Source organism: Gopherus flavomarginatus, chromosome 1 (genome assembly GCF_025201925.1).
Source record: "Gopherus flavomarginatus isolate rGopFla2 chromosome 1, rGopFla2.mat.asm, whole genome shotgun sequence".
Taxonomy (NCBI): domain Eukaryota; kingdom Metazoa; phylum Chordata; order Testudines; family Testudinidae; genus Gopherus; species Gopherus flavomarginatus.
In genome coordinates, this window is record NC_066617.1 from 233,707,967 (window position 1) to 233,734,941 (window position 26,975).

General features: G+C 44.4%; 1 protein-coding gene and 1 pseudogene across 2 annotated transcripts; both read right to left on the reverse strand.

Annotated features, from left to right (window-relative positions):
• TLR8 (toll like receptor 8) lies at positions 1-26,483 on the reverse strand. Of its 2 annotated transcripts, none has more exons than XM_050963430.1 (2): positions 26,354-26,483; positions 1-3,964 (listed from the first exon to the last, which is right to left on the reverse strand). In XM_050963430.1, exon 2 carries the CDS (start codon positions 3,956-3,958, stop codon positions 809-811), a length of 3,150 nt encoding a protein of 1,049 aa, XP_050819387.1. In that variant the 5' UTR covers positions 3,959-3,964; positions 26,354-26,483; the 3' UTR covers positions 1-808. The 2 variants fall into 2 exon arrangements, with proteins under 2 accessions (XP_050819387.1, XP_050819380.1); XM_050963423.1 differs by lacking the exon at positions 26,354-26,483 and adding an exon at positions 8,022-8,118.
• Positions 16,771-18,825, reverse strand: LOC127043337 (toll-like receptor 8; annotated as a pseudogene).
• Positions 26,484-26,975: the final 492 nt, after the last annotated feature.

The window sequence follows — 26,975 nt, forward strand, 5'->3', positions numbered from 1 at the left end:
TAGATAGCCATTTGCACCCATTAAGAGGATGCTGATGTAAGAGAAGACACAATTCTAAGAGTAATAATGCAGTCCATGAAATTACAGACTTCAGTTATTAGACAGACCAGTGTAATATAATGCCCCATGCTAGTAGCAAGGGCAGTTACAAGACATTTAACACTGGATCCAAGCATGGGTAATTGATGGCTAACGAACAGAGTCAGGCAGTAAGGTCACAGTGTGTACACTTTCCATGTGTATAACAGGTATACCAGAAAGCAAAACCTGATTTTAAAGAAGCAAACATTCTAAATCAACACAAGACTAAAACACACAAAGAAGCACCACTAGACCACTTGAAAGTGTCCCTGTTAAGCCGCAGCTATTGTTAGTAAGTATCATTGGACTGAAGGATAAAAACTGTTTCATTAAAAGGTAGCCAAAGGTGAGACTTTTCTTAATTCTCACTAGCAAGTCAGATAGTTTTGGAAGTTCCTTGATGTTAAAAATACGATTAATAATGGCTAATTATGTGTGTAATTAGTGGTGATAAATGACAAATATTGAGAAACAATTTACACAAATCATCAGTACAGCATAGTATGTGTGATTATGATCTTCCACTTGCCTGTAGTATAATAACTGACATGAATTCAGGCCAAAGTACAGTAATGTTTGTTTCCTTCAAACTTCCTCAAACACATTAGTAGAGAATCAGCACGTCCAATGATGCTGTTATAACTAGATTCTAATTATGTACTCAAAACTGATAATGTCTCAATACAAAGAAATCTGCTACAAGGAAGACATTCTTCTCTCTTTACTGTCATTTAATGGAATCTGTGTACAATGCATTATATCTTTTATAATTTTCTGTTAGCACTACACTTTTTAGATTTTGCCAGAAAAGGCCTTCAGCGTGTGGATTCTTAGGCCAGTCAAGAACAGAGCTCTTGCAGATCCTCCTTCTCAGCCTCAGGTACTGGGAATGCTGTAGCACCGGCTCCAGTAGAATAAACACAATTACATCTGTATTCTCCTCCATTAGTCTCTGCAGAGCGATATAAAAAGCAGTTTTAAAGTTCCCGTTTTTCACATATCTTTCAGTTAGAACAAATATCGTCTTTCTGCTGTGATGGATGCTCTGTGCAAGGTTGTCAATGACAGCCTTTCCTGGCTCCCAGTCCCTTTCCTCCAAACACAGCAGAATGTGTTTGTCTCCATTTTCCTCTAGACGAAATCGTAGCTCATTTATTACCCAGTCGGTTACTGTCATATCCTTAGTATCATAAGCTATGTAAGCATCATAGAGAGCTTTGGTCATGCCAAGAGATTTATATCCTTTTAGTTTTGCCGTACAAAAATAGTAAATATACCAGGCATCCCAATAAAATAAATGTTTTGTGATAGCTGTCATCATAATGGTCAAAATAATGAAGAATGATACAGAAAAGCATATTGCTGCAACATTATCCAAAGTACATGCATATATGTCTAAACTTATGATGCTCTTCCCTCTTTGATCTCCAGGTGTTGCACAAATGACATCTGTTGCCAGTCGTGGGATACTAACATTAACATAATGGTTTATCCAGTTTTTGAAATCAACAGTTGCACAGGTGCATTCGAAAGGGTTTCCTTTTAAGTCCAGAAGCTCTAAATAAATTAAGTTATCATACTGACGTATTGACTGGTTTATGGAACGCAGCTCATTGTAACTTAAATCAAGATGTAAGAGGCTGCGGGCGTTATTAAAAAATCCATCAGCAAGCTGAGAAATCTTGTTTTGTCGAAGCACTAGTCTCTGAAGGGAAGCTGTGCAGCTGGCAAGATTATCAATTACAAAAGACAGTTCGTTTGAGCTCAGATCCAATAATGTGAGGTTCTCAAATTGTTGCAGGGCTGTCCAATCAAAGTTCTTTAATTCATTGTTGGTTATGTGTAGCTCAATTAGACTTTGTGGCAGGCCATGAAATGCCTTGGTAGGAATTTCACTAAGTCTGTTGTGGGATATGTCCAGATGAGTCAGATTGCAGAGGTTTTTAAAAATATTTATGTATCTGTTATCTCCTTTTTTCCATAAAATATCAAGGCGGTTTCCTTTGAACACTAATTCTTTCAGGGAGCTGCTAGTTAGTTTAGGCTCTGTGAGTGTAAAAATTGCATTGTAACTTAAGTTTAAAACTTTTAGATATGGAAGATTTTCAGTAAATCCCAATCTGTGTGTTATTCCTGACACAATAAAATAGTGTATGTTGTAGCTGAGGTCCAGTACCTCTAGCTTAGGCAGTTCATAAAATGCATAGTGATAAGCTAAATCGAGTTTATTAAAAGACAGATCTAAATATTTGAGATTAGGTAGAAAGATAAATTCAGAGCCATTCAAAGCTTGTCCAATGCCATTCGAAGACAAATTCAAACAGGCTATATCATGGAAACCTTTAAATTGCTGTTGGTCAATGAAGAAAATACTGTTTAAGCTTAGATCTAATGATTTACCATACATGCTGCATTGAGGTTTGATTAAAGGAAAACTAGGATTATACACACTGCTACTGGATTGGCCTTCTGCTGGTAGCATACTATTTACTGATGGCTCAAGATCAGTATCTATTGAACGACTTCGAATTACATGATTTTGGACTGATTCTCTTCTAATAACACTGTTATTGCTGCCCTCTAATATGGGTGATATCCTGTTGTCAGACAAAGAAATTGTAGTCAGATTAGCAAAGAGCTGAAACACACTGAGATCAATTTGCTTGATAAAGTTGACTCCAAAATTGAGGGTGTATAGTTTAGTAAGATTCATGAGAGGCCGAAGGTGTTTGCTCTTAAGTTCCTTAAACACGTAACCTCTTAAGTGAAGTTGCTGGAGAGAGACCAGGTTGGAGAACTTATCTGAAATATTTATGTACCTCGGGTATGATTTTCTTGCATAGTTAAAAGATAAATCAAGCACCTCCAAATAAGGCAGCTGGAGTAAAAACTCTCCAGAGGCTATTTCCTTTATTAAGTAGTTAAATTCAAGATGCAGTACCTTTAACTGAGTTGTGTTATAAAACCAGCTGGCAGGTAAGCTAATGAGAGAGGTGCTGGAGAGATTTAAATTCTGCAAATTTTTCAGATGCTGGAAAGCAAGAGGATGTATTTGGATGGCAGAATCCCCACTGCAAGGTTCACATGGGTAGGGGGCATTGTAGCACCTTGGACAGTTTCCACTTAAGTCAAGGACTTCTACATTAGACAGTTCATTAAAATCATCCTGGTTGATGGTTTTGATCTTGTTGCTGTTGAGGTAAAGTTTCCTTAGAGACGAAGGCAGTTTGCTTGGAACTCGGGTCAGGTTGTTGAAGGCAAGTGACAGGACTGTCAAAATAGTGAGGTCTGAGAAAGCCCCATGGTCTGCGAGGAAAGGTTTTTCACAGGGATTGCCATAATAACAATTTCCATCCATATAGAGTTCTTTCAGTTGTGTGAGTTCTGAAAAATGTTGCCGACGGACAGAAAGCATGTTGTTATGTCTCAAACTCAGTGAGGTTAAGGACAATGGCATCCCAACTGGTATTTTACATAGGTGGTTTTCATCAGCTAATAGTGCTCTTAGCTTTGTTAAGTTAGCAAAAGTTCCATTTTCAATTACCATTCCTTTTTTACACAAATCATGAGCCTCTTCCTCTGCCTTAGAGTACTGATTCCTGTTTAGATCTATTTTCATAAGATTATTCAGGCCCTGAAAAGATTCTTTAAACACCTCATTTATAAGGTTGTCTGAGAGCTTTAATTCTGTTACATTACCATGCATTGCAGCAGGTACACTTCTCAGCTGGCGGGCACTGCAGTCAAGTATGACGGAGGAGTTATTCACGCTGACATCACATGGCAGGGTTCTAGGATACTTGGTCTCAGCAAGAATTTCTGAAGTACCATAAGCCAGAAGAAGTAGCCATATCAGATTTGAGATTGTGGGATTCATGTTTCCCTTAAAAAAGAGAGTGTGCTTTTAATAATAATAAATAGGTGGCATTGGTATAGCAGTTTTGAAAATAGCATCATCAGTTCATCAATTCATGGACCAAGATTTGCAAAACTGTATGCCTGAATTTCTGGTGCTTAATGTAAAACAAATTTAAAAGGCCTGATTTTTAAGGGATGATGCTGAGCAGTTTCTGAAAAGCAGATCTTGTCAAGGTTATCTCAGCTTGTATACCCAAAAACATAGGCACCCAAAATCACTAGGGTTTTTTTGTACATTGTAGCTATGGTTTTTAAGACATTTTAGTTCTTCTTCTTTATCCCTCCCATTACAAGTGCAACCAAAAATTTTTTAGTTGCAAGGTTGATAGGAAATTATATATAGTATAGAAATCAATTATAATGGCATTTTAGCATCATCCAACCTGTGCACAGCATGAGGCAGGTGCCTTGTAGATAAAATAGCATGTGCTCATGTGATTAAAGATTGTTTCATAATGCATATGCACAAGGGAACTCAATTAAGGTTGCACAGGCAAACTTAATTCTGGCATTTCCTAATTTTCGGTGATTGCCTTTGGAACCTTCATGTTCTTTTTTAATGTAAGTTTTTTTCTGTCACTTTCTAAAAAACAAACTGAAAAAAACCCCAAACTCTTGCATCTCATAGAATCATATTGACATCCACAAGGGTTGTCAGAAGGGTGAGACCTTTAGATCCACCACACAGTCCTCTACTGCTTGAGCTAGTGGAGTAACTAGCAGCATTAGTAGGCTGTTCTTCTCTATGCTGCACCAACCACTACAGGCAGATGAGATATATTTTGTCAGTGCATTTCTCAGCTATTTGCTAGACAGCAGAAGAATATTGGTATGCAGGAATCTAGACTCCAGTTGCTGGTTCTGGAGGAGACTATTCTCTAGTGGTTACAGACCGTTTTTGCTTCTTTCCCTACCATCAGGCCCACCCCCTGCCCCACGCATACTTTTGCCTCTGTACCCTAGCATGTATCCCCAGCCTGCCCTCTCTCCTTCTGTCCTATCCAGGTTGCGCCTCTTTCTCTCTGTTCCTCTACTCCTCACACAACCTGCTCCTAACGCTGCCCCTCCAGCTCTGCCCTCACTCCTCTTCATTCATGTCAGGATGCTTCTCCCTTCTCTTCCATGCTGCCTGGGTATCATGGGGAGTAGGGATGGGGAGCACTGATTGCACAGGAGAGGCAATCTCCTGCTCTCAGTTCCTGTGCCTGGTACCAAAATGGCTCCCACAATTACAGGGAAAGCCTTGCTCCAGCCCTGGAGCTGGACCCCATTCAGAAATGAACAGCCCCAGTCTTTTCGGTCTCTCCTCAGGTTAAAGTCTTTCTGGGCCATCTTTTTGCCAGTTAGATTTCTTTTTAGTGATTTTAAAAAAATGGACAGCTAAACATCCTAATGCCATTTTTAAAAAGCTCTACCTAAAAACTGCATAACGGAATAAACAGGGCAAGTATTTGTCAAAACAAAAGTAATTTGGGAGAGAAAGTGGCGGGAAGAGACTGGGAGGAGTACGAATAGGAAGGCACTGGCAACCAGTTCAAAAATGCTCACCCTGCCTCAGCCAGGCTACCAGTTAGGCATAGGGATTGCATTCAAACCAGTGCTCAGAGGCACAGGGTTCCTTATCATTGTACCAGTTCCCTTGAACTCTCCAATTCCTTCTCCCATTTTCTAGTTTTAAAATACTGCATTGTAAAGTATTTGGGGCCACGCTAATACATGGTGGAGATGAATACAACTTCCTTGGTTTCAATGGAGTTGCACCAACTTATGCCAAAGCTGCAGTAGAGCCCATAAATATCCATGTTTTGCTAAGAACCCAGTGCTGATTAGTGCTAATTTCATGTATAAAAAGCTAGGTGAGAGGCATGTGATTTCCCTATGTAACGAACTAGTTGGCTGAGCTCACATGCAGTTTATGTTAGCAGGACCCTGAAATGAAGACAGTAATCCTACACAATAGACACATCCATGTTTAGAAGCAATAATTCAGTGCCACCTTTCCAACAGCAAGTTACGTGCATTTATTATTTGTTGCCTGATTTTTTTCTAGGGCCTAATTACAGTTGCTGAAATAAATGTATTAAAACAATTACTTCAATGGCATCATTTGTTAGAAAAAACGTGATTATACACAAGTCATGCAATTCCGTTTGAATTCAGTGGAGGTTTTGCCTGAGCAATGAGTGCATGACTTAACTGGGCTTTTACTGCTACTCTGCAGAAATCACGTGCCACCCTGAATACATACAAACAACACCAGCAATTCCGGTTGTGAAATAGGAAATATGATTTATCTCTAGCGGAACAAAAACAATTTGGAATAGCTTCTTTGACTTAGAAAAAGCTGATCAGAATTATTTACCAGGCAGCATTTTCCTTGGAATTCACTCTACTACTTTTCCACTGCTTTACTTCCCTTTCTCAGGATTATTGGATAAAAATTAGGGAAATGTTCCAAAGCTCATTGAAGTCAATAGAAAAACACCTGTTGACTTCAGTGGGCTTTGGATCAGGCCATGAAGGTTTTTACGTGACTATTATTGTCACAAAAAGACTCCTGCCTTATTTACGCTGCATTAACTATCTCAATAGCAGTGTTGGTTTGAAATCACTCCATGATAGCTGCTTGTGTTATGGTTAGAAATACCTGAAATTCTGAGGATCATTTTGACCCCCTGCTCCTGCTCCCAATGAAGTCAGTGGTAACATTTCTATTGACTGAATTGGAAGCAGGAGCAGGCGCCTTGTCAGCAACTGTGGTTTACAAATGAGATGCCAGCAAAAACCCTGAAAGCCAAAATATTTGAACCTTGTTTTGGAAACAGATAATTGAACTTTAGGTAACAAGTCATTTTAGGTTCTCATCACAATCTTAAGGGAGTGTCTACACTGCAATCTACAGTGTGATTACAGCTCAGCTAGACAGAGCTGCACTAGCCTGGCAAAAAATAGCAGTTTAGATGCAACAGTGTGAGCTGTACAAGTCTGCCTGGAACCCTGGCTACCAACATGTGTTGCTACAGCCTCCGCGTCTACACTGTTATCTTTAGCCATATTAGCGCAGGCATGCAAAGCTGCTGTGCGCACATCAGTTTGAGCCATTTGTAATGTTGTTGTAGCCAAGCTGGTCCCAGGATATTAGAGAGACAAGGTGGGTGAGGTCATATCTTTAACTGGGCCCACTTTTGAAGTCAGACCTCAGATTGGAGTGTACGTTTGGTTCTGATCCTGCAAACACGTAGGCAAATCAGTAACAGCTGTACACAGGAATAGTCTTATTGAGCTCAGTGGGAATACTCACAACCACGAATGTATTCACGTGTGTCTGTGGGATCAGAGACATAGTTTTATCCTTCAGATGTCTAATTTTTTAGATTAACGCTAAAGAGAGGAAGATTGATAGGAAGGAAACTCCTAATATGCTGAAAGCAAGATTCATAATGTAACAGATAAGCATATAAACAGGAAGAATGAAGGGTGAAAGAAGTGGAAAGAAGAAAGGCAAAGAAGCCAAGGAGACCATAGTCATACTTTTTTTATTATCATTTTGTAAAAATTGTGTTCAAGTTATATATCAGATAAAACTAGGCACTGTATGATCAAAACACTTAACAGGTTAACAAAATTACATTTAATTTAGAAATTGATGAATAAAAGCATCCAAGTTTTAGAATGATCTGCAAGAGAAGACAAATCTATATAACTTGATTGGTAAGCCACAATATTTAAACAAAATATAAAATTGTCTAATGAAACATTTTTAAAAAAAGATTGCAATGTTTTTATTCCTTTCGACATGATAGAGTTACCAGTGCCACTTCCTAACATACAGCTTCAGCATGCACAATACTTAAAAGCACAAATTTCTTCCAAACTTCCTACTAGTTAGAGATTTTCTAACTAGATGCTGTGGCGCTGATTCTGATCTCATTTACTCTGACATAAATCAGGAGGAAAAAAATCAAAGTTTCTTTAAAATTCATGGTTGCATGTATGCACTTTTGTAAAATAAAAATACTTACTTTCTTTATTTTTCTGCTATAAAAGATGTCAGTCCAGTGAAGTTTTTAAAACAGACCAAAAGGGGTAGGCACCAGAAGCTGATCACACAGATCGTAACTGAAGTACACTGATCAACTTCCTCAAATTGGCCACTACAGTGACAACAGAAGCTGGCTTGTGGTTTGCTATAGCCCAAGTGGGAAGAATAGAAGCCACACCTATTTTGGTAGTGTAATTTATTGACTCACTTGGCACAAGAAAATGCTGATAAACTGAAATGACAAAAAGTGGCCAATTGAAGCATGGTTGAACAATAACTTTGTAAGCCAGGGAAAATCCATATCAGAGAACAGAAAGCTGGCAAACTATTCAGAAAATAAAACATAAATCAGAGACAAAAAAATCACAAAGGCTGAGATTTTCTCTTGCAGCGTAACATTAGGATTGTTCTTTGTTCTGTCTTTTGCCCTTTACACAATGATAATTGTGGGAAGAAAGAAACCACAGGGGCACAGTGGGATCCAGTTTACCATGTTTACTAATGATAAGCAACATACAAGGTCTAATTAACCTATACAGATTGCTGCTTTGGCTGGTTTGTAAAATGTATAATACAGGGAGGCCACTAGATGGCTCCCCAAGCAGGTATGGGCAAACTTTTTGGTCTGAGGGCCACATCGATCGAGGTTGTGCAATTGTATGGAGGGCCATCTAGGGAAGGCTGTGCCTCCCCAAACAGCCTGACCCCCATTTCCTATCCACCCCTCCCATTTTGCACCCCATGACTGCCCTCCTCAGAACCCCCAACCCATCTAACCCCCACCCCGCTCCTTGTCCCCTGACCACCCCCTCCTGAGGTCCTCCACCCCCTATGCACACCCCCACCCCCTGACAGTCCCCCTGGGACTCCCCCCCCCATCCAACTGCCCTCTGGTCCTCATCCCCTGATCAGCCCCTCCCGGGACCCCCAGCCCTAACTGCCCCTAAGGATCCCACCCCCTTATCCAATCCCTCACTCCCTGTCCTCTGACTGCCCTCCCAACCCCTATCCACATCCTCGCCCCCTGACAGGCCCCTCCAGGACTCCCACTCCCAACCTTCCCTGTTCCCCATCCCCTGACCACCCCCCCAGAACCTCCACCCCATTCAACTGCCCCCTCCTCCCTGACTGCCCCCTAGAACCCCCTGCTCCCTTACCCAACCCCCCCATCCCGGCCCCCTTACCAGCAGCCGGAGCTCGCAGCCACAACACCCAGCCAGAGCCAGCTGCGCTCTCCACACTGCCCAGCAGAAGCGGTGGGCCAGACCTTGGCTGTGGGGGAGGAGGGACTGTGGGGAAGAGGCCGGGGACTAGGCTCCCTGCCCAGGAGCTCGAGGGCCAGGCAGGATGGTCCCGCAGACCGGATGTGGCCCACAGGCAGTAGTTTGCCCACGTCTGACCTAAAGGGATATTATCCTCTTCAGGGGCAGCTTTGAAAATTTTACAGTGCAATACATGCTCAGCTGAAAAGCATAGCTTTCAAATAGTAAGGTGGCATGTGAGTGCTAAGTAAGATAGCTTTGCAAGGTACCAAGTATCAGAGGGGTAGCCATGTTTGTCTGGATCTGTAAAAGCAGCAAAGCGTCCTTTGGCACCTTATAGACTAACAGACATATTGGAGCATGAGCTTTGCAAGGTAGTTGTAACATGCATACAACAATGTACACATATTCATATGTTACTGTCTTCATGGCTGGAAGTAGTATGATTTGTGTTCCCCACCAACTTCACATGATTGAGGACCCCAGCAGGTCCTTCTTTTCCCTCTCCCTTACTGCCCCCTCCCCCTGCAATCTATCAAGGGAAGGAAGAGAGCTCAGACTTCAAAGTGACTAGGTTTTTTGGCTGAGCACCTGTGAGATCAGGATCATGTAATAAGCAAGGAACTGCCTGGTTTCAGTCTCAGCTCCTAGTCAGAGGCAGGGTCGGCTTTAGGCCGATTCCACCGATTCCGGGGAATCGGGCCCCACGCCTAAGAGGGCCCCGCACCTTAGGCACCTTTTTAATTATTTTTTTAACTTACCCCCGTCCCAGCTGCGGTCTGCTCCAGGGTCATCCATGCTCCCGCTCCTTTGAGCGAAGCGCCGGCGGGAGCACGGCATGGCCCCGCTTTCCCAGCTAGAGCTCCAGCCAGGGCAGCGGGACTTGCCGCGCTCCGGCCGGGGCTCCAGCCGGGAGAGCGGGGCGGTGGGGTTTTGCCACTCTCCGGCCAGGAGATCGAGGCCATGGGGCTTGCCACGCTCCAGCCGGAGTGCGGCAAGCCCCGCGACCCCGGCTGGAGCTCCGGCCAGAGCGTGGCAAGCCCCGCGACCCCGGCTGGAGCTATGGGCCCTTTAAATAGCCCCCAGAGCCCTGGGGCAGTGAGGGGCTCTGGGGGCTATTTAAAGGGCCCGGGGCTCCAGCTGCCTTTGCCACCTTGGTTCTTTAAATAGCTGCTGGAGCCCCGCCTCCCCCATGCATTCCCCAGCGCTTCCGTGGCTATTTAAAAGGTCTGGGGCAGGTTAGAAGTGGGTTTGGGGGCTACTTAAAGGGCTGGGGTTCCAGCTGCCTCTGCTGCACCCCCTGACCTGCCCACACCAGTCCAGCCCCCGCTGCCTGCAGCCAGCTCTGCACCCCGTGCCCACAGCCAGCCTCTGCCAAACCCCCTGTCCTGTCTCCAGCCAACCCCTGCCACACACCCCTGCAGCCCTGCCCAAAGCCAGCCAGACCCACACACACTGCTGCCCGCACAAGCCCTGCACACCCTGCCCAGCCCGCATCCTCTCCCCTGTCTCCAGTCAACCCCTGCTGCACCCCACTGCCTGAAGCCAGCCAGTTCCACACTCGGCTGTCTCCAGACCTGCAAACCCCTGCTGCACCCCCCTGCCTGAAGCCAGCCCGCCCAATACCCCCTGTCTCCAACCAGCCCCACACCTCTTGCCCTACCTCCAGTCAGACCCTACCTCCAGCCAGCCCCATGTCCACTGCTGCCCTGCAGTTTCCAGGGCAGTAACCCTGCACACCTGCTTCAATGAGGGGAGCAGGGAGCAGCTGGGACCACATATGTGCACACCCCCAGGGAGTGGCAGGGGCCCACACATGTGAAACGGCAGTCATTAATAGCCAATCAACAGCATCTATGATGCAATGTATATAATATAATTATTCATATAGTTATGGAAAGTAAAGAATACATGAAAGAAATAAAAGGCTTTTTTTTTCCACTTTTTTTTTAAGTCATCCCTGCCAGGGCCCCGCCGAAAATGTTCGAATTGGGCCCCACACTTCCTAAAGCCGGTCCTGGTCAGAGGCACATGCTGCACGTTATCTAGGGGGTTGGACTGGATTTTGGAGAGGTGAAGATATGTTTTTCATGACCATGTCATCTCCTTCCCTGTGCTGAAGTCAGGACCTATCATGGTGAAAGACCAGTTTTAATTATTAGTTGGGATGCCGATTCTGAGACATTATACTGCTCAGACACACTGTTACAGGCATAGTGGAATTATAAGGCTATGTGACTTTGACAGACTGACGCATAGATCCGCACACCCCTCCCACTCTGTCACATCAACTTGCCAGGTCTCCAGGGTTCAGAGATTACTTGTCATTGGTGAAGGGTAGTGGAAACAGGCTTGAGACCTAATGCTCCAAACCAGACCAACTGCAGCCCACAGAACTTTAACGTTCCCATGCTGTGGTTGTGGAAGCAGCAATACCTCCATTTATGGCCATTGACACAGCTTCAGCAAAAGCTTGACCAGATGAGTTATTTAATATTGCTTAAGCTTCCTTCCTGCACCTGTTGAGGCAGCTTAAGCGCCTTCTCTATAGCTCAGTGCGCCGATTTGCCTCCTTAAATTCAGCTCCACCTTGTGCTGGATCCACTTTATTGTATGAAACATACCACTGCAAGTCGATCACCCTCTGACTGATGTTGATGGGAGTTTTGCTCGTCAACCAGAGCATGACTGGGCCCTGTGTTAACTAGAGAAGGAGATATGATAAATACAAAGTAGGGATCAGATCTTGCAGACATTTTGTGCATTGGTACTCATTGCCCTAACCCTCAGGTGCATCCTAGCTGCACTTTGGGCAGGACCAGAAGAAGAGAGGGCAAAGGCTCTGGGAGAGATGACATAGCACTATGTCACTTGGGGAGTCCCATAGGCCAAGGTAGGCCAAGTACCCAGCTTTACTGGGGCTGCGGCTTTGGCCCACTGACTAGTATGAGAGTCTCACACATGAAGCAGCTGCAGGGTAAGGTTAGAGGTGAACTTCAGTAGCTAGTGTGACAAAGTTCCTCCTCTACCTTGGTGGGTCCTGTGCTTATTGGCAGATTTTCTCAACTCAGTGATCTTCCCCAGAGTCTGGATCATCTCCTCCTTTGTCTGATCAGGAGTTGGGAGGTTTGGGGGGAACCCAGGCCCACCCTCTACTGCAGGTTCCAGCCCAGGGCCCTGTGGATTGCAGCTGTCTATAGTGCCTCATGTAACAGCTGTATGACAGCTACAACTCCCTGGGCTACTTCCCCATGGCCTCCTCCACACACCTTCTTTATCCTCACCACAGGACCTTTCTCCTAGTGTCTGATAACGCTTGTACTCCATAGTCCTCCAGCAGCACAGCCTCCCACTCTCAGCTCCTTGTGCCTCTTGCTCCCAGCTCCTCACACACACTTCCTCTCCTTTGGCTCCCCCTCCCTGACTGGAGTGAGCTCCTTTTTAAACCCAAGTGCCCTGATTAGCCTGCCTTGATTGGCTGCGGGTGTTCTAATCAGCCTGTCTTCCGGAATTGGTTCTAGCAGGTTCCTGATTACTCCAATGCAGCCCCTGCTCTGGTCACTCAGGGAACAGAAAACTACTCATCCAGTGACCAGTATATTTGCCCTCTACCAGACTCCTGTACCCCACTGGCCTGGGTCTGTCACACTAGTTATGAAATGAATACACTATAACAGCCTATCAGAGGAACAAACCTGGTCAAATCCTCACAATAATCACATGCATCCACATGACGGATGCGACTCACCATTGTGGCACCTTCTGCTGGCTGTCCTGGGGATTAACTCTTTTCACCAGTGTGCCTTTTTCTGGGGATGTCTTGCCACCCTCACTTCTGCTCCTGGACCCAAGAAACTCCCAGGACCACAGCATCCTCTTCACGATACAGTCCTCTGGCTGTGCAGTACTCTGTGCTTCCCTCCCTTCGGGGCAACAGCAGTCTTCTGTCCAGCCACTTCCTTAGTGGTAGTGGGGGCAGGGGGTACCCAGGCCTGCCCACTACTCTGGGTCCCAGCCCAGTGACCCTGTAGAGGGCAGCCACATGCTGCATCCCCTCCAACCTCTCAGTCTACTTCCCTGGGCCACTTCCTCACAGCCCCAGGACCTTCTCTGCCCTTGTCTCAGGGCCTCAGCATGCCTGTCTTAGCAGTCAGCCAGGAGCTCGCTCTCACTCTCATGACCCTGCCCAGCAGTGTTCTGTCCAAGGTGCTAGTTTTCTTCCTCTTGTAGGGCAGCTAGTCATAGAATATCACGGTTGGAAGGGACCTCAGGAGGTCATCTAGTCCAACCCCCTGCTCAAAGCAGGACCAAACCCAACAAAATCATCCCAGCCAGGGCTTTGTCAAACCTGACCTTAAAAACCTCTCAGGAAGGGGATTGCACCATCTCCCTAGGTAACCCATTCCAGTGCTTCACCTCCCTCCTAGTGAAAATGTTTTTTCTAATATCCAACCTAAACCTCCCCACTGCAACTTGAGACCATTACTCCTGGTTCTGTCATCTGCTGCCACTGAGAACAGTCTAGATCCATCCTCTTTGGAACCCCCTTTCAGGTAGTTGAAAGCAGCTATCAAATCCCCCTTCATTCTCCTCTTCTGCAGATTAAACAATCCCAGTTCCCTCAGCCTCTCCTCATAAGTCATGTGCTTTCCGCTGGACTCTTTCCAATTTCTCCACATCCTTCTTGTAGTGTGGGGCCCAAAACTGGACACAGTACTCCAGATGAGGCCTCACCAATGTTGAATAGGGGGAATGATCATGTCCCTCGATATGCTGGCAATACCCCTACTCATACAGCCCAAAATGCCATTAGCCTTCTTGGCAACAAGGGCACACTGTTGACTCATATCCAGCTTCTTGTCCACTGTAACCCCTAGGTCCTTTTTTGCAGAACTGCTTCCTAGCCATTCGGTCCCTAGTCTGTAACAGTGAATGGGATTCTTCCGTCCCAAATGCAGGACTCTGCACTTGTCCTTGTTGAACCTTATCAGGTTTCTTTTGGCCTAATCCTTTAATTTGTCTATGTCCCTCTGTATCCTATCCCTACCCTCCAGCGTATCTACCACTCCTCCCAGTTTAGTGTCATCTGCAAACTTGCTGAGAGTGTGGTCCATGCCATCCTCCAGATCATTAATGAAGATATTGAACAAAACCAGCCCCAGGACTGATCCTTGGGGCACTCTGCTTGAAACCAGTTGCCAACTAGACATGGAGCCATTGATCACTACTTGTTGAGCCCGATGATCTAGCCAGCTTTCTATCCACCTTATAGTTCATTCATCCAGCCCATACTTCTTTAACTTGCCGGCAAGAATACTGTGAGAGACCATATCAAAAGCTTTGCTAAAGTCAAGGAATAACACATCCACTCCTTTCCCCTCATCCACAAACCCATTTATCTCCTCATAGAAGGCAATTAGATTACTCAGGCATGACTTGCCCTTGCGGAATCCATGCTGACTGTTCCTGATCACTTTCCTCTCCTCTAAGTGCTTCAGAATTGATTCTTTGAGGACCTGCTCCATGATTTTTCCAGGGACTGAGATGAGGCTGACTGGCCTATAGTTCCCTGGATCCTCCTTCTTTCCTTTTTTAAAGATGGGCACTACAGTAGCCTTTTTCCGGTCATCTGGGACCTCCCCTGATTGCCATGATTTTTCAAAGAAAGTGGCCAATGGCTTTGCAATCACATCCACCAAGTCCTTTAGCACCCTTGGATGCAGTGCGTCTGGCCCCATGGACTTGTGCTTGTCCAGTTTTTCTAAATAGCCCCGAGCCACTTCTTTCTCCGCACAGGGCTGGTCACCTCCTCCCCATACTGTGCCACCCAGTGCAGCAGTCTGGGAGCTGACCTTGTTCGTGAAGACAGAGGCAAAAAAATCATTGAGTACATTAGCTTTTTCCACATCCTCTGTCACTAGATTGCCTCCCTCATTCAGTAAGGGGCTCACACTTTCCTTGACTTTCTTCTTGTTGCTAGCATACGTGAAGAAACTTTTCTTGTTACTCTTAACATCTCTTGCTACCTTCTTGTCACTCTTAACATCTCTTGAGCTCCAGGAAGCAACTGAAGCTGCTCTGCTCTGCAGCCCTTCTTATATGGGCAAGCCCGGCCCTGATTGACTACTCCTTGCAGCCCCTCTCTAATTGACTGTCTCCTGCGCAGCCTCCCTAGGGCTCTATTAACCCCTAATGGGCAGTGTGGGGCAGACACCCCATCACAATCTAGTACAGAAAGAGAGAAATTATTTGGACTGATTATTAACATTACCTTATTAATAACAGTAATACCATGAATAGCCCAGGGCCCAATCTTGAGCCTAATAAAATCTATGGCAAAACTCCCATTAGCAAGATCAGACTCCTAGTGCCTTTGATAAGGGGACCTGTAACAGGGTGATGGCTCACTGCTGCAGCGCCTCCTGATGATCATCCAGGAAATTAGCTCTTTCCACTCAGGAGTGTCTTCTGCAGGCCGGTGTCCAGCTTTCCGCTGGTCCTGGGGTCACTGCAGTGCCCCTGCAGTGTCGCTGTGTCTCCCCTCCCCAGGGACCCCCCCAACCTCCTATCCTCACCTCACCTCACCTCAGCCTTTGACTACTGCCGGTCACCAGCTATCCCCCACTCACTGGAGCTGACTGCAGTATAATTGCCACTCATGACTGGCAAGGAGGGTTTGGACCTGCTCCCTTTGCCTACCCTGGGGCTGCACCTCTGCAACCCCATTACCTTTCTTGGACTTTAACAAGGCCTGCAGCCTGAGGGTTTTCCAGGCCAGAGCTCCCCAGCACCTCTGGCCGTTCCCCAGCCCTGCTCCAGTCTCGGTACCCTGCTCAGCTCCCAGAAGCCAGGCCCATCCCTCTCAGCATCTAGAGAGAAACACTCTCAGTGCCAGCTTAGCAGCCTCTTTATAGGGCCAGCTGTAGCCTGATTGGGGTGTGGCCTAGCTGCCGCTGCTTCCCCAATCAGCCCAGGCTTACTGGTTCCCCACCACAGCCCTCTTGCAGGGCTGTTTTAAGCCCTTCAGGGCAGGAGCGGGATTACTCCCCCGCTACAGGACCACATAGCACTTTACAAACATGAATTTAGAAGTGAGTCTTACAGAAGTGTAAAGGGAGGTATGCAGAGGTAAAGTTAGTTGCCCAGGATCACACAATATTAAAGAATAAACTTCCTATACATGAACAGTAAATATTATTAAAAGCTGAAAATTCTGTGAGCACTGAGGTTATGCATTTCACAGAATAGTTTCATATTACGTGTTTTTAGCTACAGGGCTTTAAAATATGCAAGGCAGACTCTTTGGGACATAAAACTTTGTCACAGTTACATTAGATGAAAGTTGCTTCCTATAAAACATCCCCATTCAATCATCAAGGAAAATGATAGGCTAACCCCTTTCTGTATACTGTACACCCCATCATCTCACATGCTGTTATCAGTTAGCACTGCACTTTTTAGTCTTTGCTAGAAAAGGCCTTCAGCATGCGGATTCTTAGGCCAGTCAAGAACAGAGCTCTTGCAGATCCTCCTTCTCAGCCTCAGGTACTGGGAATGCTGTAGCACCGGCTCCAGTAGAATAAGCACAATTACATCTGTATTCTCCTCCATTAGTCTCTTCAGAGCGATATAAAAAGCAGTTTTAAAGTTCCCGTTTTTCATATATCTTTTGGTTAGAACAAATATCGTCTTTCTGCTGTGATGGATGCTCTGTGCAAGGTTGTCAATGACAGCTTTTCCCGGCTCCCAGTCCCTTTCCTCCAAACAAAGCAGAACGTGCCTGTCTCCATTTTTCTCTAGACGAAATTGTAGCTCATTTATTAGCCAGTCGGTTACTGTCGCATCCTGAGTATCACAGGTTATGTAAGCATCATAGAGAGCTTTGTCTGTGGCTGTAGATTTGTATCCTTTTAATTTTGCTGCACAAATATAATATGTATACCAGACATCCCAGTAAAAAAATGTTTTGTAACAGCTATCAACATAATAACAGCGAAGAATGAAACATAAAATAATGTTGCAGCAACTTCCTCCAAAGTACAAGTATGCAGATTGCACAGTTGACTTTTGTTGCTAGCCGTGGTATATAAATATTAGTTGTCTGTATCCATTTTATGAAGTCACTGTTTTGGCAAGTGCAATCAAAAGGGTTGCCCTTTAACTTTAAATATTTTACACTTCGTATATGAACCAGTGTTGACTGGTTCATATATTTTAGCTTGTTGTGACTCGAATTAAGGAACAGAAGGCTGCCATTTGTATTTGAAAAGTCCACAGCAATCTCTGAAATCCTGTTGCCCCTCAACAGCAGAGACTGTTTGAATGAAATATGAACAGTTCTGAAATTATTTTGACTCAGGTCAAGCAGCTTCAAATATTTCAGTCTGGAGAGGTTTGCAAAGATAAACACTTGCAATCTGTTATTGCTTAGGAATAGCTGTGTTAGGTTTGGTGGCAGGCTCAGGAATACTCTAGCAGGGATTTTTAAAGGTCTATTGTGGGATATATCAATGTATGTTAGGCTACCGAGATTCTTAAAAAAAAAAATCTTTCATGTTTGTTGCCCCATAAAATATCAAGGCAGTTTCCTTTAAAAACTAATTCTTCAGGGGATTTGCTGCTTAACTGTCTGTCTGTCAGTGTGGAAATAACATTCCAACTTAAGTTTAATACCTTTAGCTGAGGAAGCTTTTCAATAAATGCCAGTCTAAGTGTGACTCCTGCCAGGCGAAAATAATGCTTGCTATGGGTCAGGTCTAACACTTCGAGAAGTTTCATTTCATTAAATGCAAAACCATAAGCAAAATCCAATTTGTTATTTGATGAATCTAAATATTTGAGTTTGGTTAGGTTGAATTCAGTGCCATTGAAAGCTTGGCTAATACCATTTGAAGACAAATTCAAGCAGGCTATATCCTTAAAACTTTTAAACTGATTTGAGTTTATGAAGATAAAGCTGTTTGAGCTCATATCCAATGCTTTGCCATCTGAAGAACACTGGGGCCTAAGAATGTAATACAAGAAATGGTCTATTTTTTTATACTTTTGCATAACTGAAGGGCTCGGCTGGCCTTCTTGTTCCAGAGTTAGATGGCAATATTTTGGGAATGCCTTTTTTCCAACCTGTTCTAAAAGACAATTATTGTCCCCTACAAAAAGTGATATTCTCTTATCTGTTAAGTAGATTTCTGTTAGGTTACTAAAATCCTGGAATACAGCGAGATCAATTTGTTTAATAAAATGTATCCCAAGATCAAGGATATTTTGCTTTTTTAGAGCTATTAGAGGTTGTAAGTTTTTTTCACACAGGTCTTGGAAAATATAACCTTTAAGATGTAATCTTTTTAGAGACTAGAGAAGAAAAATGTTGTGAGAGGTTTAGATACGATAAGTATACTTCTTCCTCAAACTGAAAGATAAGTCAAGTTCCTCTAAAGAAGTCAACTCCCGTAAGAACTCATCAGATGCTATTTCATTTTGTAAATAGTTAAATGCCAGGTGCAGCACCTTGAGCTGTGTCATGTTCTGCAACCAGATGGCTGGTACACTAGTAAGTGAGGTGCTGATGAGAACCAAAATCTTTAATTTCTTAAGATTTTGGAAAGCAAATTTGTGTATTTGAATGGGAGAGTTTATAATGCAGGGTTCACATGGAAAGGGGGCATTACAACATCTTGGACAGTTCCTGCTTAGGTCAAGAAGGTGCAAATTAACCAATTCATTAAAATCACCCTGGCTGATTCTTGTTATTTTATTAAAGCCAAGATAAAGTTCCCTTAGAGATGAGGGCAAATTGAGGGGCTCTCGGGTCAGATTGTTATAGGAAAGTGACAGCACAGTCAAAGTGGTGAGGGCTACAAAAGCCTCATCCTCTTTTTCAAAAGTTTTTCCGCAGGGATTGCTATAGTAACAGTTCTGATCCATGTAGAGTTCCTTCAGATTTTTGAGTTCTGAGGCGATGTTGTTCTTAATAGAAACTATTTTGTTGGCATTCAGTTCTAATAAGGTTATACTAGGTGAGAAACCTTTGGAAACTTCCTGCAGGTGATTGAGAGCTAATTTCTCTAATTTTGTTAAGTTTCAAAACAAGCCAAGAGGCTGTGCCATTGACTGATTTATTGCATTATAGTTAAGATATAACTGCATAAGATTCCTGAACTTTTGAAAGATCACATGAGAAACATTTTTAATATGGTTATATGAAAGTATCAAACAGGTAGCATTGTCATTTATTTCCAGTGGCACTGCCTTTAAATGTTGATGCCTGCAGTCAAAGATTATGGAGGAACTACTGTTTTCTACATACACTTTACAAGGCATTTTCTTAGAGACTCAGGGATAATAGAAGATTCCAGACTCCACATGAATTGTGAAAAGTAAGCAAAGCAGTTTGTATGAGATGGCAGCCATTTCATCCTAAAAAAAAATAAAAAAAGTAAGAGGCAAAAAGGCATCCTTCAAAAAGTGGAAGTTAAATCCTATAGAGGAAAATAGAAAGGAGCATAAACTTTGGCAAATTAAATCTAAAAATATGATTAGGAAGGCCGAAGAGAATTTAAGAACAGCTTGCCAGAGATTCAAAAAATAATAAGAATATTTTTAAGTACATCAGAAGCAGGAAGCCTGCTAAACAACCAATGGAGCCACTCTATGACTGAGATGATAAAGAAGCACTCAAGGATGATTTGGCCATTTCAGAGAAACTAAATGAATTCTTTGCATCGGTCTTCATATCTGAGGATGTGAGGGAGATTCCCAAACCTGAACAATTCTTTTTAGGTAACAAATCTGAGGAACTGTCTCAGATTGAAGTGTCATTAAAGGAGATTTTGGAACAAATTGATAAAGATGCAGTAATAAATCACCAGGATGAGATGGTATTCACCCAAGAGTTCTGAAGGAATTCAAATGTAAAATTGCAGAACTGCTAACTGTGGTATGTAACCTATCATTTAAATCAGCTTCTGTACCAGATGACTGGAGGATAGCTAATGTGATGCCAATTTTTTTAAAAGATTCCAGAGGCGATCATGGCAATTATAAGCTGGTAAGCTTAACTTCAGTACTGGGCAAACTGGTTGAAACTATAGTAAAGAACAAAATTGTCAGACATATAGATGAACATGATTTGTTGTGGAAGAGTCAACATGGTTTTTGTAAAGGGAAATCATGCCTCACCAATCTACTAGAATTCTTTGAGGGGGTCAACAAGCATGTGGACAAGGGAGATCCAGTGGATATAGTGTACCTAGATTTTCAGAAATCCTTTGACAAGGTCTCTTACCAAAGGCTCTTAATCAAAGTAAGCTGTCATGAGATAAGAGGGAAGGTTCTCTCATGGATCGGTGACTGGTTAAAAGATAAGAAACAAAGGGTAGGAATAAGTGGTCAGTTTTCAGAATGGAGGGAAGTAAATAGTGGTGTCCCCCAGGCAGGGCCGTCCCTAGACATTGTGGTGCCCTATACAGCCCCACCCCACCACAGGGGGAAGTGGAGGCTGGCCCCAAGCCTCCGTGGGGGGGGGGCAGGAGCAGGCTTGGGGGCTAGGGTGGAAACCGCCCCCTAGCATGAACCAGCAGAGCAGAGCAGGTTGGGGATGGGTTGCTTCACTTCTTGCCACCCAGTGATTGGAGGGCAGGACCTACCCCGCACTCATGGGGCAGTGGGAAGTGGAGCGACCTGGCCCCAGCCTGCTGTGCTCTGCTCCCCTGTCTCCCAGCAGGTCCTGGGGTGAAGGAACTGTCCCCCAGCAGTCACTGGCAGCACAGCTGGGAGCCGACGGAGTGAAGCAGGCTGGGGCTGGGTTGCTCCACTTTCAGCCACCCAGGGCGCACCCAACATCTGCTGCAGTTCCCTAGGACATAGCTCAGGGGAAGGAGTATAGTGAGGGGACAGGGCTGGGGAGGAGCAGGAGTGGGGGCTTTGGGGAAGGGGTGGAGTGAGGGCAGGGCTGCGGCGGAGCAGGGGTGGGAAGAAGCAGAGCAGGGGCAGGGGCAGCTTTCCTGGCCAGCTCATCCAGCCAGGGGATCGGGCTGACCGCTGGAGCAGCACGCAGCTGTGTAGGGCACCAGGAAATTTGGGGCAATTTGGTGCCCCAAATTTCCTGGTGTTCTATGGAGCTGAGTTGTTTTGCATATGGGTAAGGACGGCCCTGCCCCCAGGGATCTGTACTGGGACCAGTCCTATTTAACATATTCATAAATGATCTGGAAAAAGGGGTAAACAGTGAAGTGACAAAATTTGTAGATGATACAAAACTATTCAAGATAGTTAAATCCAAAGCTGACTGCAAAGAGTTACAAAGGGATCTCACAAACCTGGGTGACTGGGCAACAAAATGGCAGATAAAATTCAGTGTTGATAAATGCAAAGTAATGCCACTGGAAAATGTAATCCCAACTATACATATCTAAATTATCTGTTACCACTCAAGAAAAAGATCTTGGAGTCATTGTGAATAGATCTCTGAAAACATCCACTCAATGTGCAGCACCAGTCAATAATGCTAACAGAATGTTGGGAATCATTAAGAAAGGGATAGGTAATAAGACAAAAAATATCATATTGCCTCTGTATAAACCCATGGTACGCCCACATCTTGAATACTGTGTGCAGATGTGGTCGCCTCACTTCAGAACAGATATACTGGAATTGGAAAAGGTTTAGAAAAGGGCAACAAAAATGATTAGAGATATGGAACAGCTTCCGTATGTGGAGAGATTAATAAGACTGGGACTTTTCATCTTGGAAAAGAGATGACTAAGGGGGGATATGATAGAGGTCTATAAAATCATGACTGATGTGGAGAAAGTAAACAAGGAAGTGTTATTTACTCTTTCTCATACATAAGAACTAGGGATCATCAAATTAAATTAATAGGCAGCAAGTTTAAAACAAACAAAAGGAAGTATTTCTTCACACAGCGCAAGTCAACCTGTGGAACTCCTTACCAGAGGATGTGGTGAAGGCCTAGACTATAGCAGGGTTTAAAAATGAACTAGATAAATTCATGGAGGATAGGTCCATCAATGACTATTAGCCGGAATGGGCAGAGATGGAGTCCTTAGTCTCTGTTTGCCAGAAGTTTGGAATGGGCAACAGGGCATGGATCACTTGATGATGACCTGTTCTGTTCATTCCCTCTGGGGCACCTGGCATTGGCCAATGTCAGAAGACAGGATACTCGGCAAGATGGACCTTTGGTCTGTCCCAGTATGGCCGTTCTTATATTCTTAGATGAATGACTCATTAATAACAGTAGTGCCATCTGATGAAGCATTTATGCTTCATTTTACCATATGCTAATTAGTGCACAAACCTACATTAATAACATAATTAAAACATGATCAAGTATTTCATAAATATCATGACCTGAACATCATGGATTGAAGTTGTTTGTTACTCTATCAACTTCTGCCACCCATAGTTAAAAAGTGTCCAGAGGGCAATGAATGTTGTTTTGGATGATTTTGGTGTGCAGTGATAAATATTGTCTATATCAAGTATCCTATGTTAATATGAAAGCGTCTCAGGTATTATTTCATACTTCGAAAGCAGTCATAAGGTTACATCAGAGGCAGAACCAACTGCTGTTATACATATTACAATGACTGGAAATTAAATGACCACAGTCCTCAGCTACACCCAGTATCCACTAGCTACAGCTGAGGGAGGTGGATGTATTTGCAGCTCCCCGACCCTGGAAGTGGCTAGGGACCAGTTGCTTTCAATACAGTTTACAGCAGCCCCGCTCTAAACCAGGGTTTCCCAACCCATGAATCTCTACCCAACATTGGGACACCAGAATGTGTCAAAGGGTTGTGTGGGAGTCCTGGTGCGGCTTTGAAAGGCAGCTCTTTGTGACTTTGGTCCTGTGGGGTTGGCTGGGTTCAGCTCCCCATTCCAGGTGGGTTGTGACCTGGTGCACAGTGCTGCTCAGGTTTGACCTGGACTCCCTTCCATCATGATCACAGGGGGCTCAGGCCAAACCTGAGCAGCATAGCAACCCTGCAGGTCACAATGCCTAGAGTGGGGAACTGAACTCAGATAGTCCCACAGGTCTGGAGCCACCATTCTGGTAGGTTTGGTGTCTTTATTTAGTACTCATTACATGGGAGTTCAGACCTAACTTGGAGGATCTGGGGCCTAGTTATTTCAGTGAACTTAGGGCCTGGTCCAATGTGCATGTGCAGTACATGATCCTGTATATGTACAACTATCTTAGCCTTTGCAGACATTGTCAGTTGTAGCTGAGTGTTTATTAAAGTTGTGAGTGAATTTAGGCCCTAGGGATCATTGCATTAATAGCTCTGGCATGGGCCATGTATAGTGCAGATACTGGGGAAATTTCTCCATTCAGCTCAGCCACTGTTCACCCAAACTTCTGCTATACTGCCCCTACCTCTCCTGAGCAAAGACTGTTAGTCATAGCAAGTAGACTGAATTATATGGTGGCTATGCCTTGTTCAGAAATACGAGCTAGATTAAGATCAGTAAATGTAGGGCCTGATCGCACATCCAATAAAGTTAACCGAGTCTTTCTATTGAATCAGTGAGCGTGGGATCAGGTCCACAAACTAAAGTTGCTATGTTAGCCAACTTTACCACTAAGCTCTTTTATTTGAGTATTTCTGACTAACACCCCCAAATTACACCTTTGGTTATAAACATTCAAAAACTTCACATTCACCTCCAGTAGATACCAAAAAGCAATGCGCAGTGCAAAGTCATCAGATTAGCACTCTAGTACAAAGTCTTCATACAGCTTGGGTGCCCCTGCGTCAACAGATCAACTCATCTCAGTTACACATTCAGAAAATTATTCTGCTTTAACAATACTGAGGTCACTGTTAATGTTTTGAGTATGAGTTTGATAAATTGGTGTATGCATTGCTTTTCGGTATCTATCTGCTGGAGGTGGATGCAAAAGCCTTATGGAGAGTGGTAGTGTGTTACCAACAGTGCTTTGGGCATTCCAAACGTGCCCAGGAATGTAGGAGACTTTTCCCCTAACATGTTTCCATACTTTTCACATTTTCAGTTGGTTGGGAGTGTCCTGATGCAACTTTAGCTATCATTACGTGAAGTTTTTGTGTGTTTCTTTCCCACCTTTTATATATTTGTAAAATGAGAAGGCAACTCATACCAGATTGCCTGGTAGCCTTGATGAATAATAAGGCTGGTGAGATGCATGGGAATATAAACTACGGTCAGTAGAGATGAAATTTGAACTCATTGTCTCTTTCCCAATTCAGGGAGCATTCAACTAGACTACAGGAATATTGGGGCGGGGCAGGCTTGCATATGTGCGTGTGTGTCAGTCCCTGGCATCACTGAATTAATCACACAGCAAGCACAGATTAGCACATTTCTTTTTGGTTATATAGGAAATTACAAATCATGACACAGATGAAACTCCCTTATGTATAACTGCTTTTGTATTAATCACTGTAGCGAGGGGGCCCCACTCCCCCGCACTCCTGAGGGATATAGGTCAGAGAAGGTGCGGCCACGGGCGGAGGCCCCGCCGCCTGTCCCCACCCTCCGGAAGTCAAGAGGCGGGACAGAAAGTCCAAGGCCCCTCCCGCCTGTCCCCGCCCCCCGGAAGTCAGGGGGCGGGACCGGAAGTACAAAAGCCCGGCCCCAGCGCTCAGTTAGGAGGAGGCTGCCGGAGGAGGCAGACGCTAGGGCCCGAGCTCCTGCTGGGCCCGGCCTACCCCGTGCCCGGTGCCCGGAGGGGTACTGGCCTGACTCCCCTGGGGCCAGTACTCAGAGGAGCTGCCTGAGCGGTCCGACGCTCGGCCTTTGGAGGAGCTGTCTGGACCTCCTGACGCCCGGTACCCCGAGGAGTGGACCGGACCTCCTGACACCCGATATCCCAACGAGTGGACTGGACCTCCTGACTTCGGACACCCTGGGGAACCCATGATCTGGGACCCCCCAGACTGCGCTGGCAGAGGGCAGGTACCCAGTGAGGGGGAGGTTGGAAGTGGCCCGGGGGCAGCCGACCCCAGTCAGGCTGCAGGCTCACCTGAGCCGATGGCAGTGTGTTTCGGTCAGGATCCCCCACTGACCGCTAGCGGTGTTGACCGCTGCTAGGGCCCCGGGCTGGAACGCAGTGGAATGGGAGGGCCTGTGTTCCCCCTGCCACCTCTTCAAGGGTGGCAGACTCCCCCTCCCCGACCGGTGGAAGCTATATACTGTTCCCCTGTGCGCTGACGAGGCCTGAGCCTAGACTGTGTGTGTTGCCCCACCCTGCCCAAGGGCCTGGGTCACTTGCGAACTGTTGTGGGTTCACTCCGCCCCGCAGCAAGGGACGGACTCCGAGCCAATGGAGCGCGGTGGGCTGGTGTGGCTTCCCTCCGCCCGCAAGGAGGGTTGCGTCCCGGCGCCGCTCTACTGCAATCACTAAAACAGGATCAACAGAAGAATGAAACACAGATCCCAGAGTGTTTTTGTAGCAAGATGGAGTAGGAAGGCAAATGTTAGAGCTGACAGCCTTGACAATGTCTGTTCAATAAAGAATGAAAAATAAGCAGCAAAAATTATTAGCAGTGATAAAATTAGAACCAAATGTTAATTTTAATACAATGGATATAGTAGAGTTTTTTTCTAAAATCCCCAAGAATTACTAGACATTTACTAACTTTAAAATATATATATATGAGAAAATGGAAAGTTCTCAACTTGTTCAAATAGAAATAGACAGTCTTATAACTGTACCACTTACTTACAGAAATGAAGACTTCTCACTGGTAGGAAGCAATACATCAATAATAATGTGTTCTTGCGGTAAAGAGTGTGCCCATGGAAATCAGTTGCGGAAGCCTGACTTGTACATCATTGGAGAGTAACATAAAGTCTACCTTCAAAAAATCCTTTTCTCCAGCATATCAAAAATCACTGCTGGCAAGAAATTAAATGTGAAATTCTCCATCTCCATCTGTGTCCAGGTTTGGAAATAAACAGTTAATTTGAGCAGATAGCGCATGCTGCGTTTTTTCTATAAAGAACAGGACTGTTTCAGCATTAATAGAGACATACTTCTTACAAGTTTGCACAGAGAACAGGAGTAGGAAGCCTTCAGAATTGGGAAGTGAAAAAGAGACAAAAGGGAAGTCTCATGTTTTTAATGGAATCAAGAACTAAGAAACAGGAATAAGATGTTTTACAGTTTTATAATAAAGGCAAAACAGAAGTGTAGAGGTATTCTGTATGTTAAAAATGTGAATAATGTCACACTAAGAAGTCAGCTAATAATTTTATTTAAATAGAAGTCAGTGGGACTATTCATGTGAGGAACAGTGAACCCCTTCCTCACAATGGTGAGCAACCCCACTCCTACAATGCTGTTCATTCAAGGACCTTTCAGTTATGACACTTCTTAGAGTAACATTGTATGGGCACTGAAAAAAATCAGCCTATTTTCTATATCAAACATAAATAATACCCCCCAAAGCCAGTAGACATCCTTAATATCTTTTAGAAAAGCCTATTTTGGGCTAAAATAACCAACTTTTCCTCCTCCTTCTGAAAGTAAAAGGAAAGAACAAAATATAAGTCTCACTTTTTGTTTTTCTTGAAATAAACTAATTTATTGGTGGATCTGGAGTTAACACAGAGTATCCACCAGTAAAAGTTGCTTTGTTTAAATAAAAGCAAGTTTATTTCAT

Coding starts and splice junctions, on each gene's coding strand:
- TLR8 (XM_050963430.1), bottom strand. CDS start 3,958: ATGAATCCCACAATCTCAAATCTGATATGGCTACTTCTTCTGGCTTAT.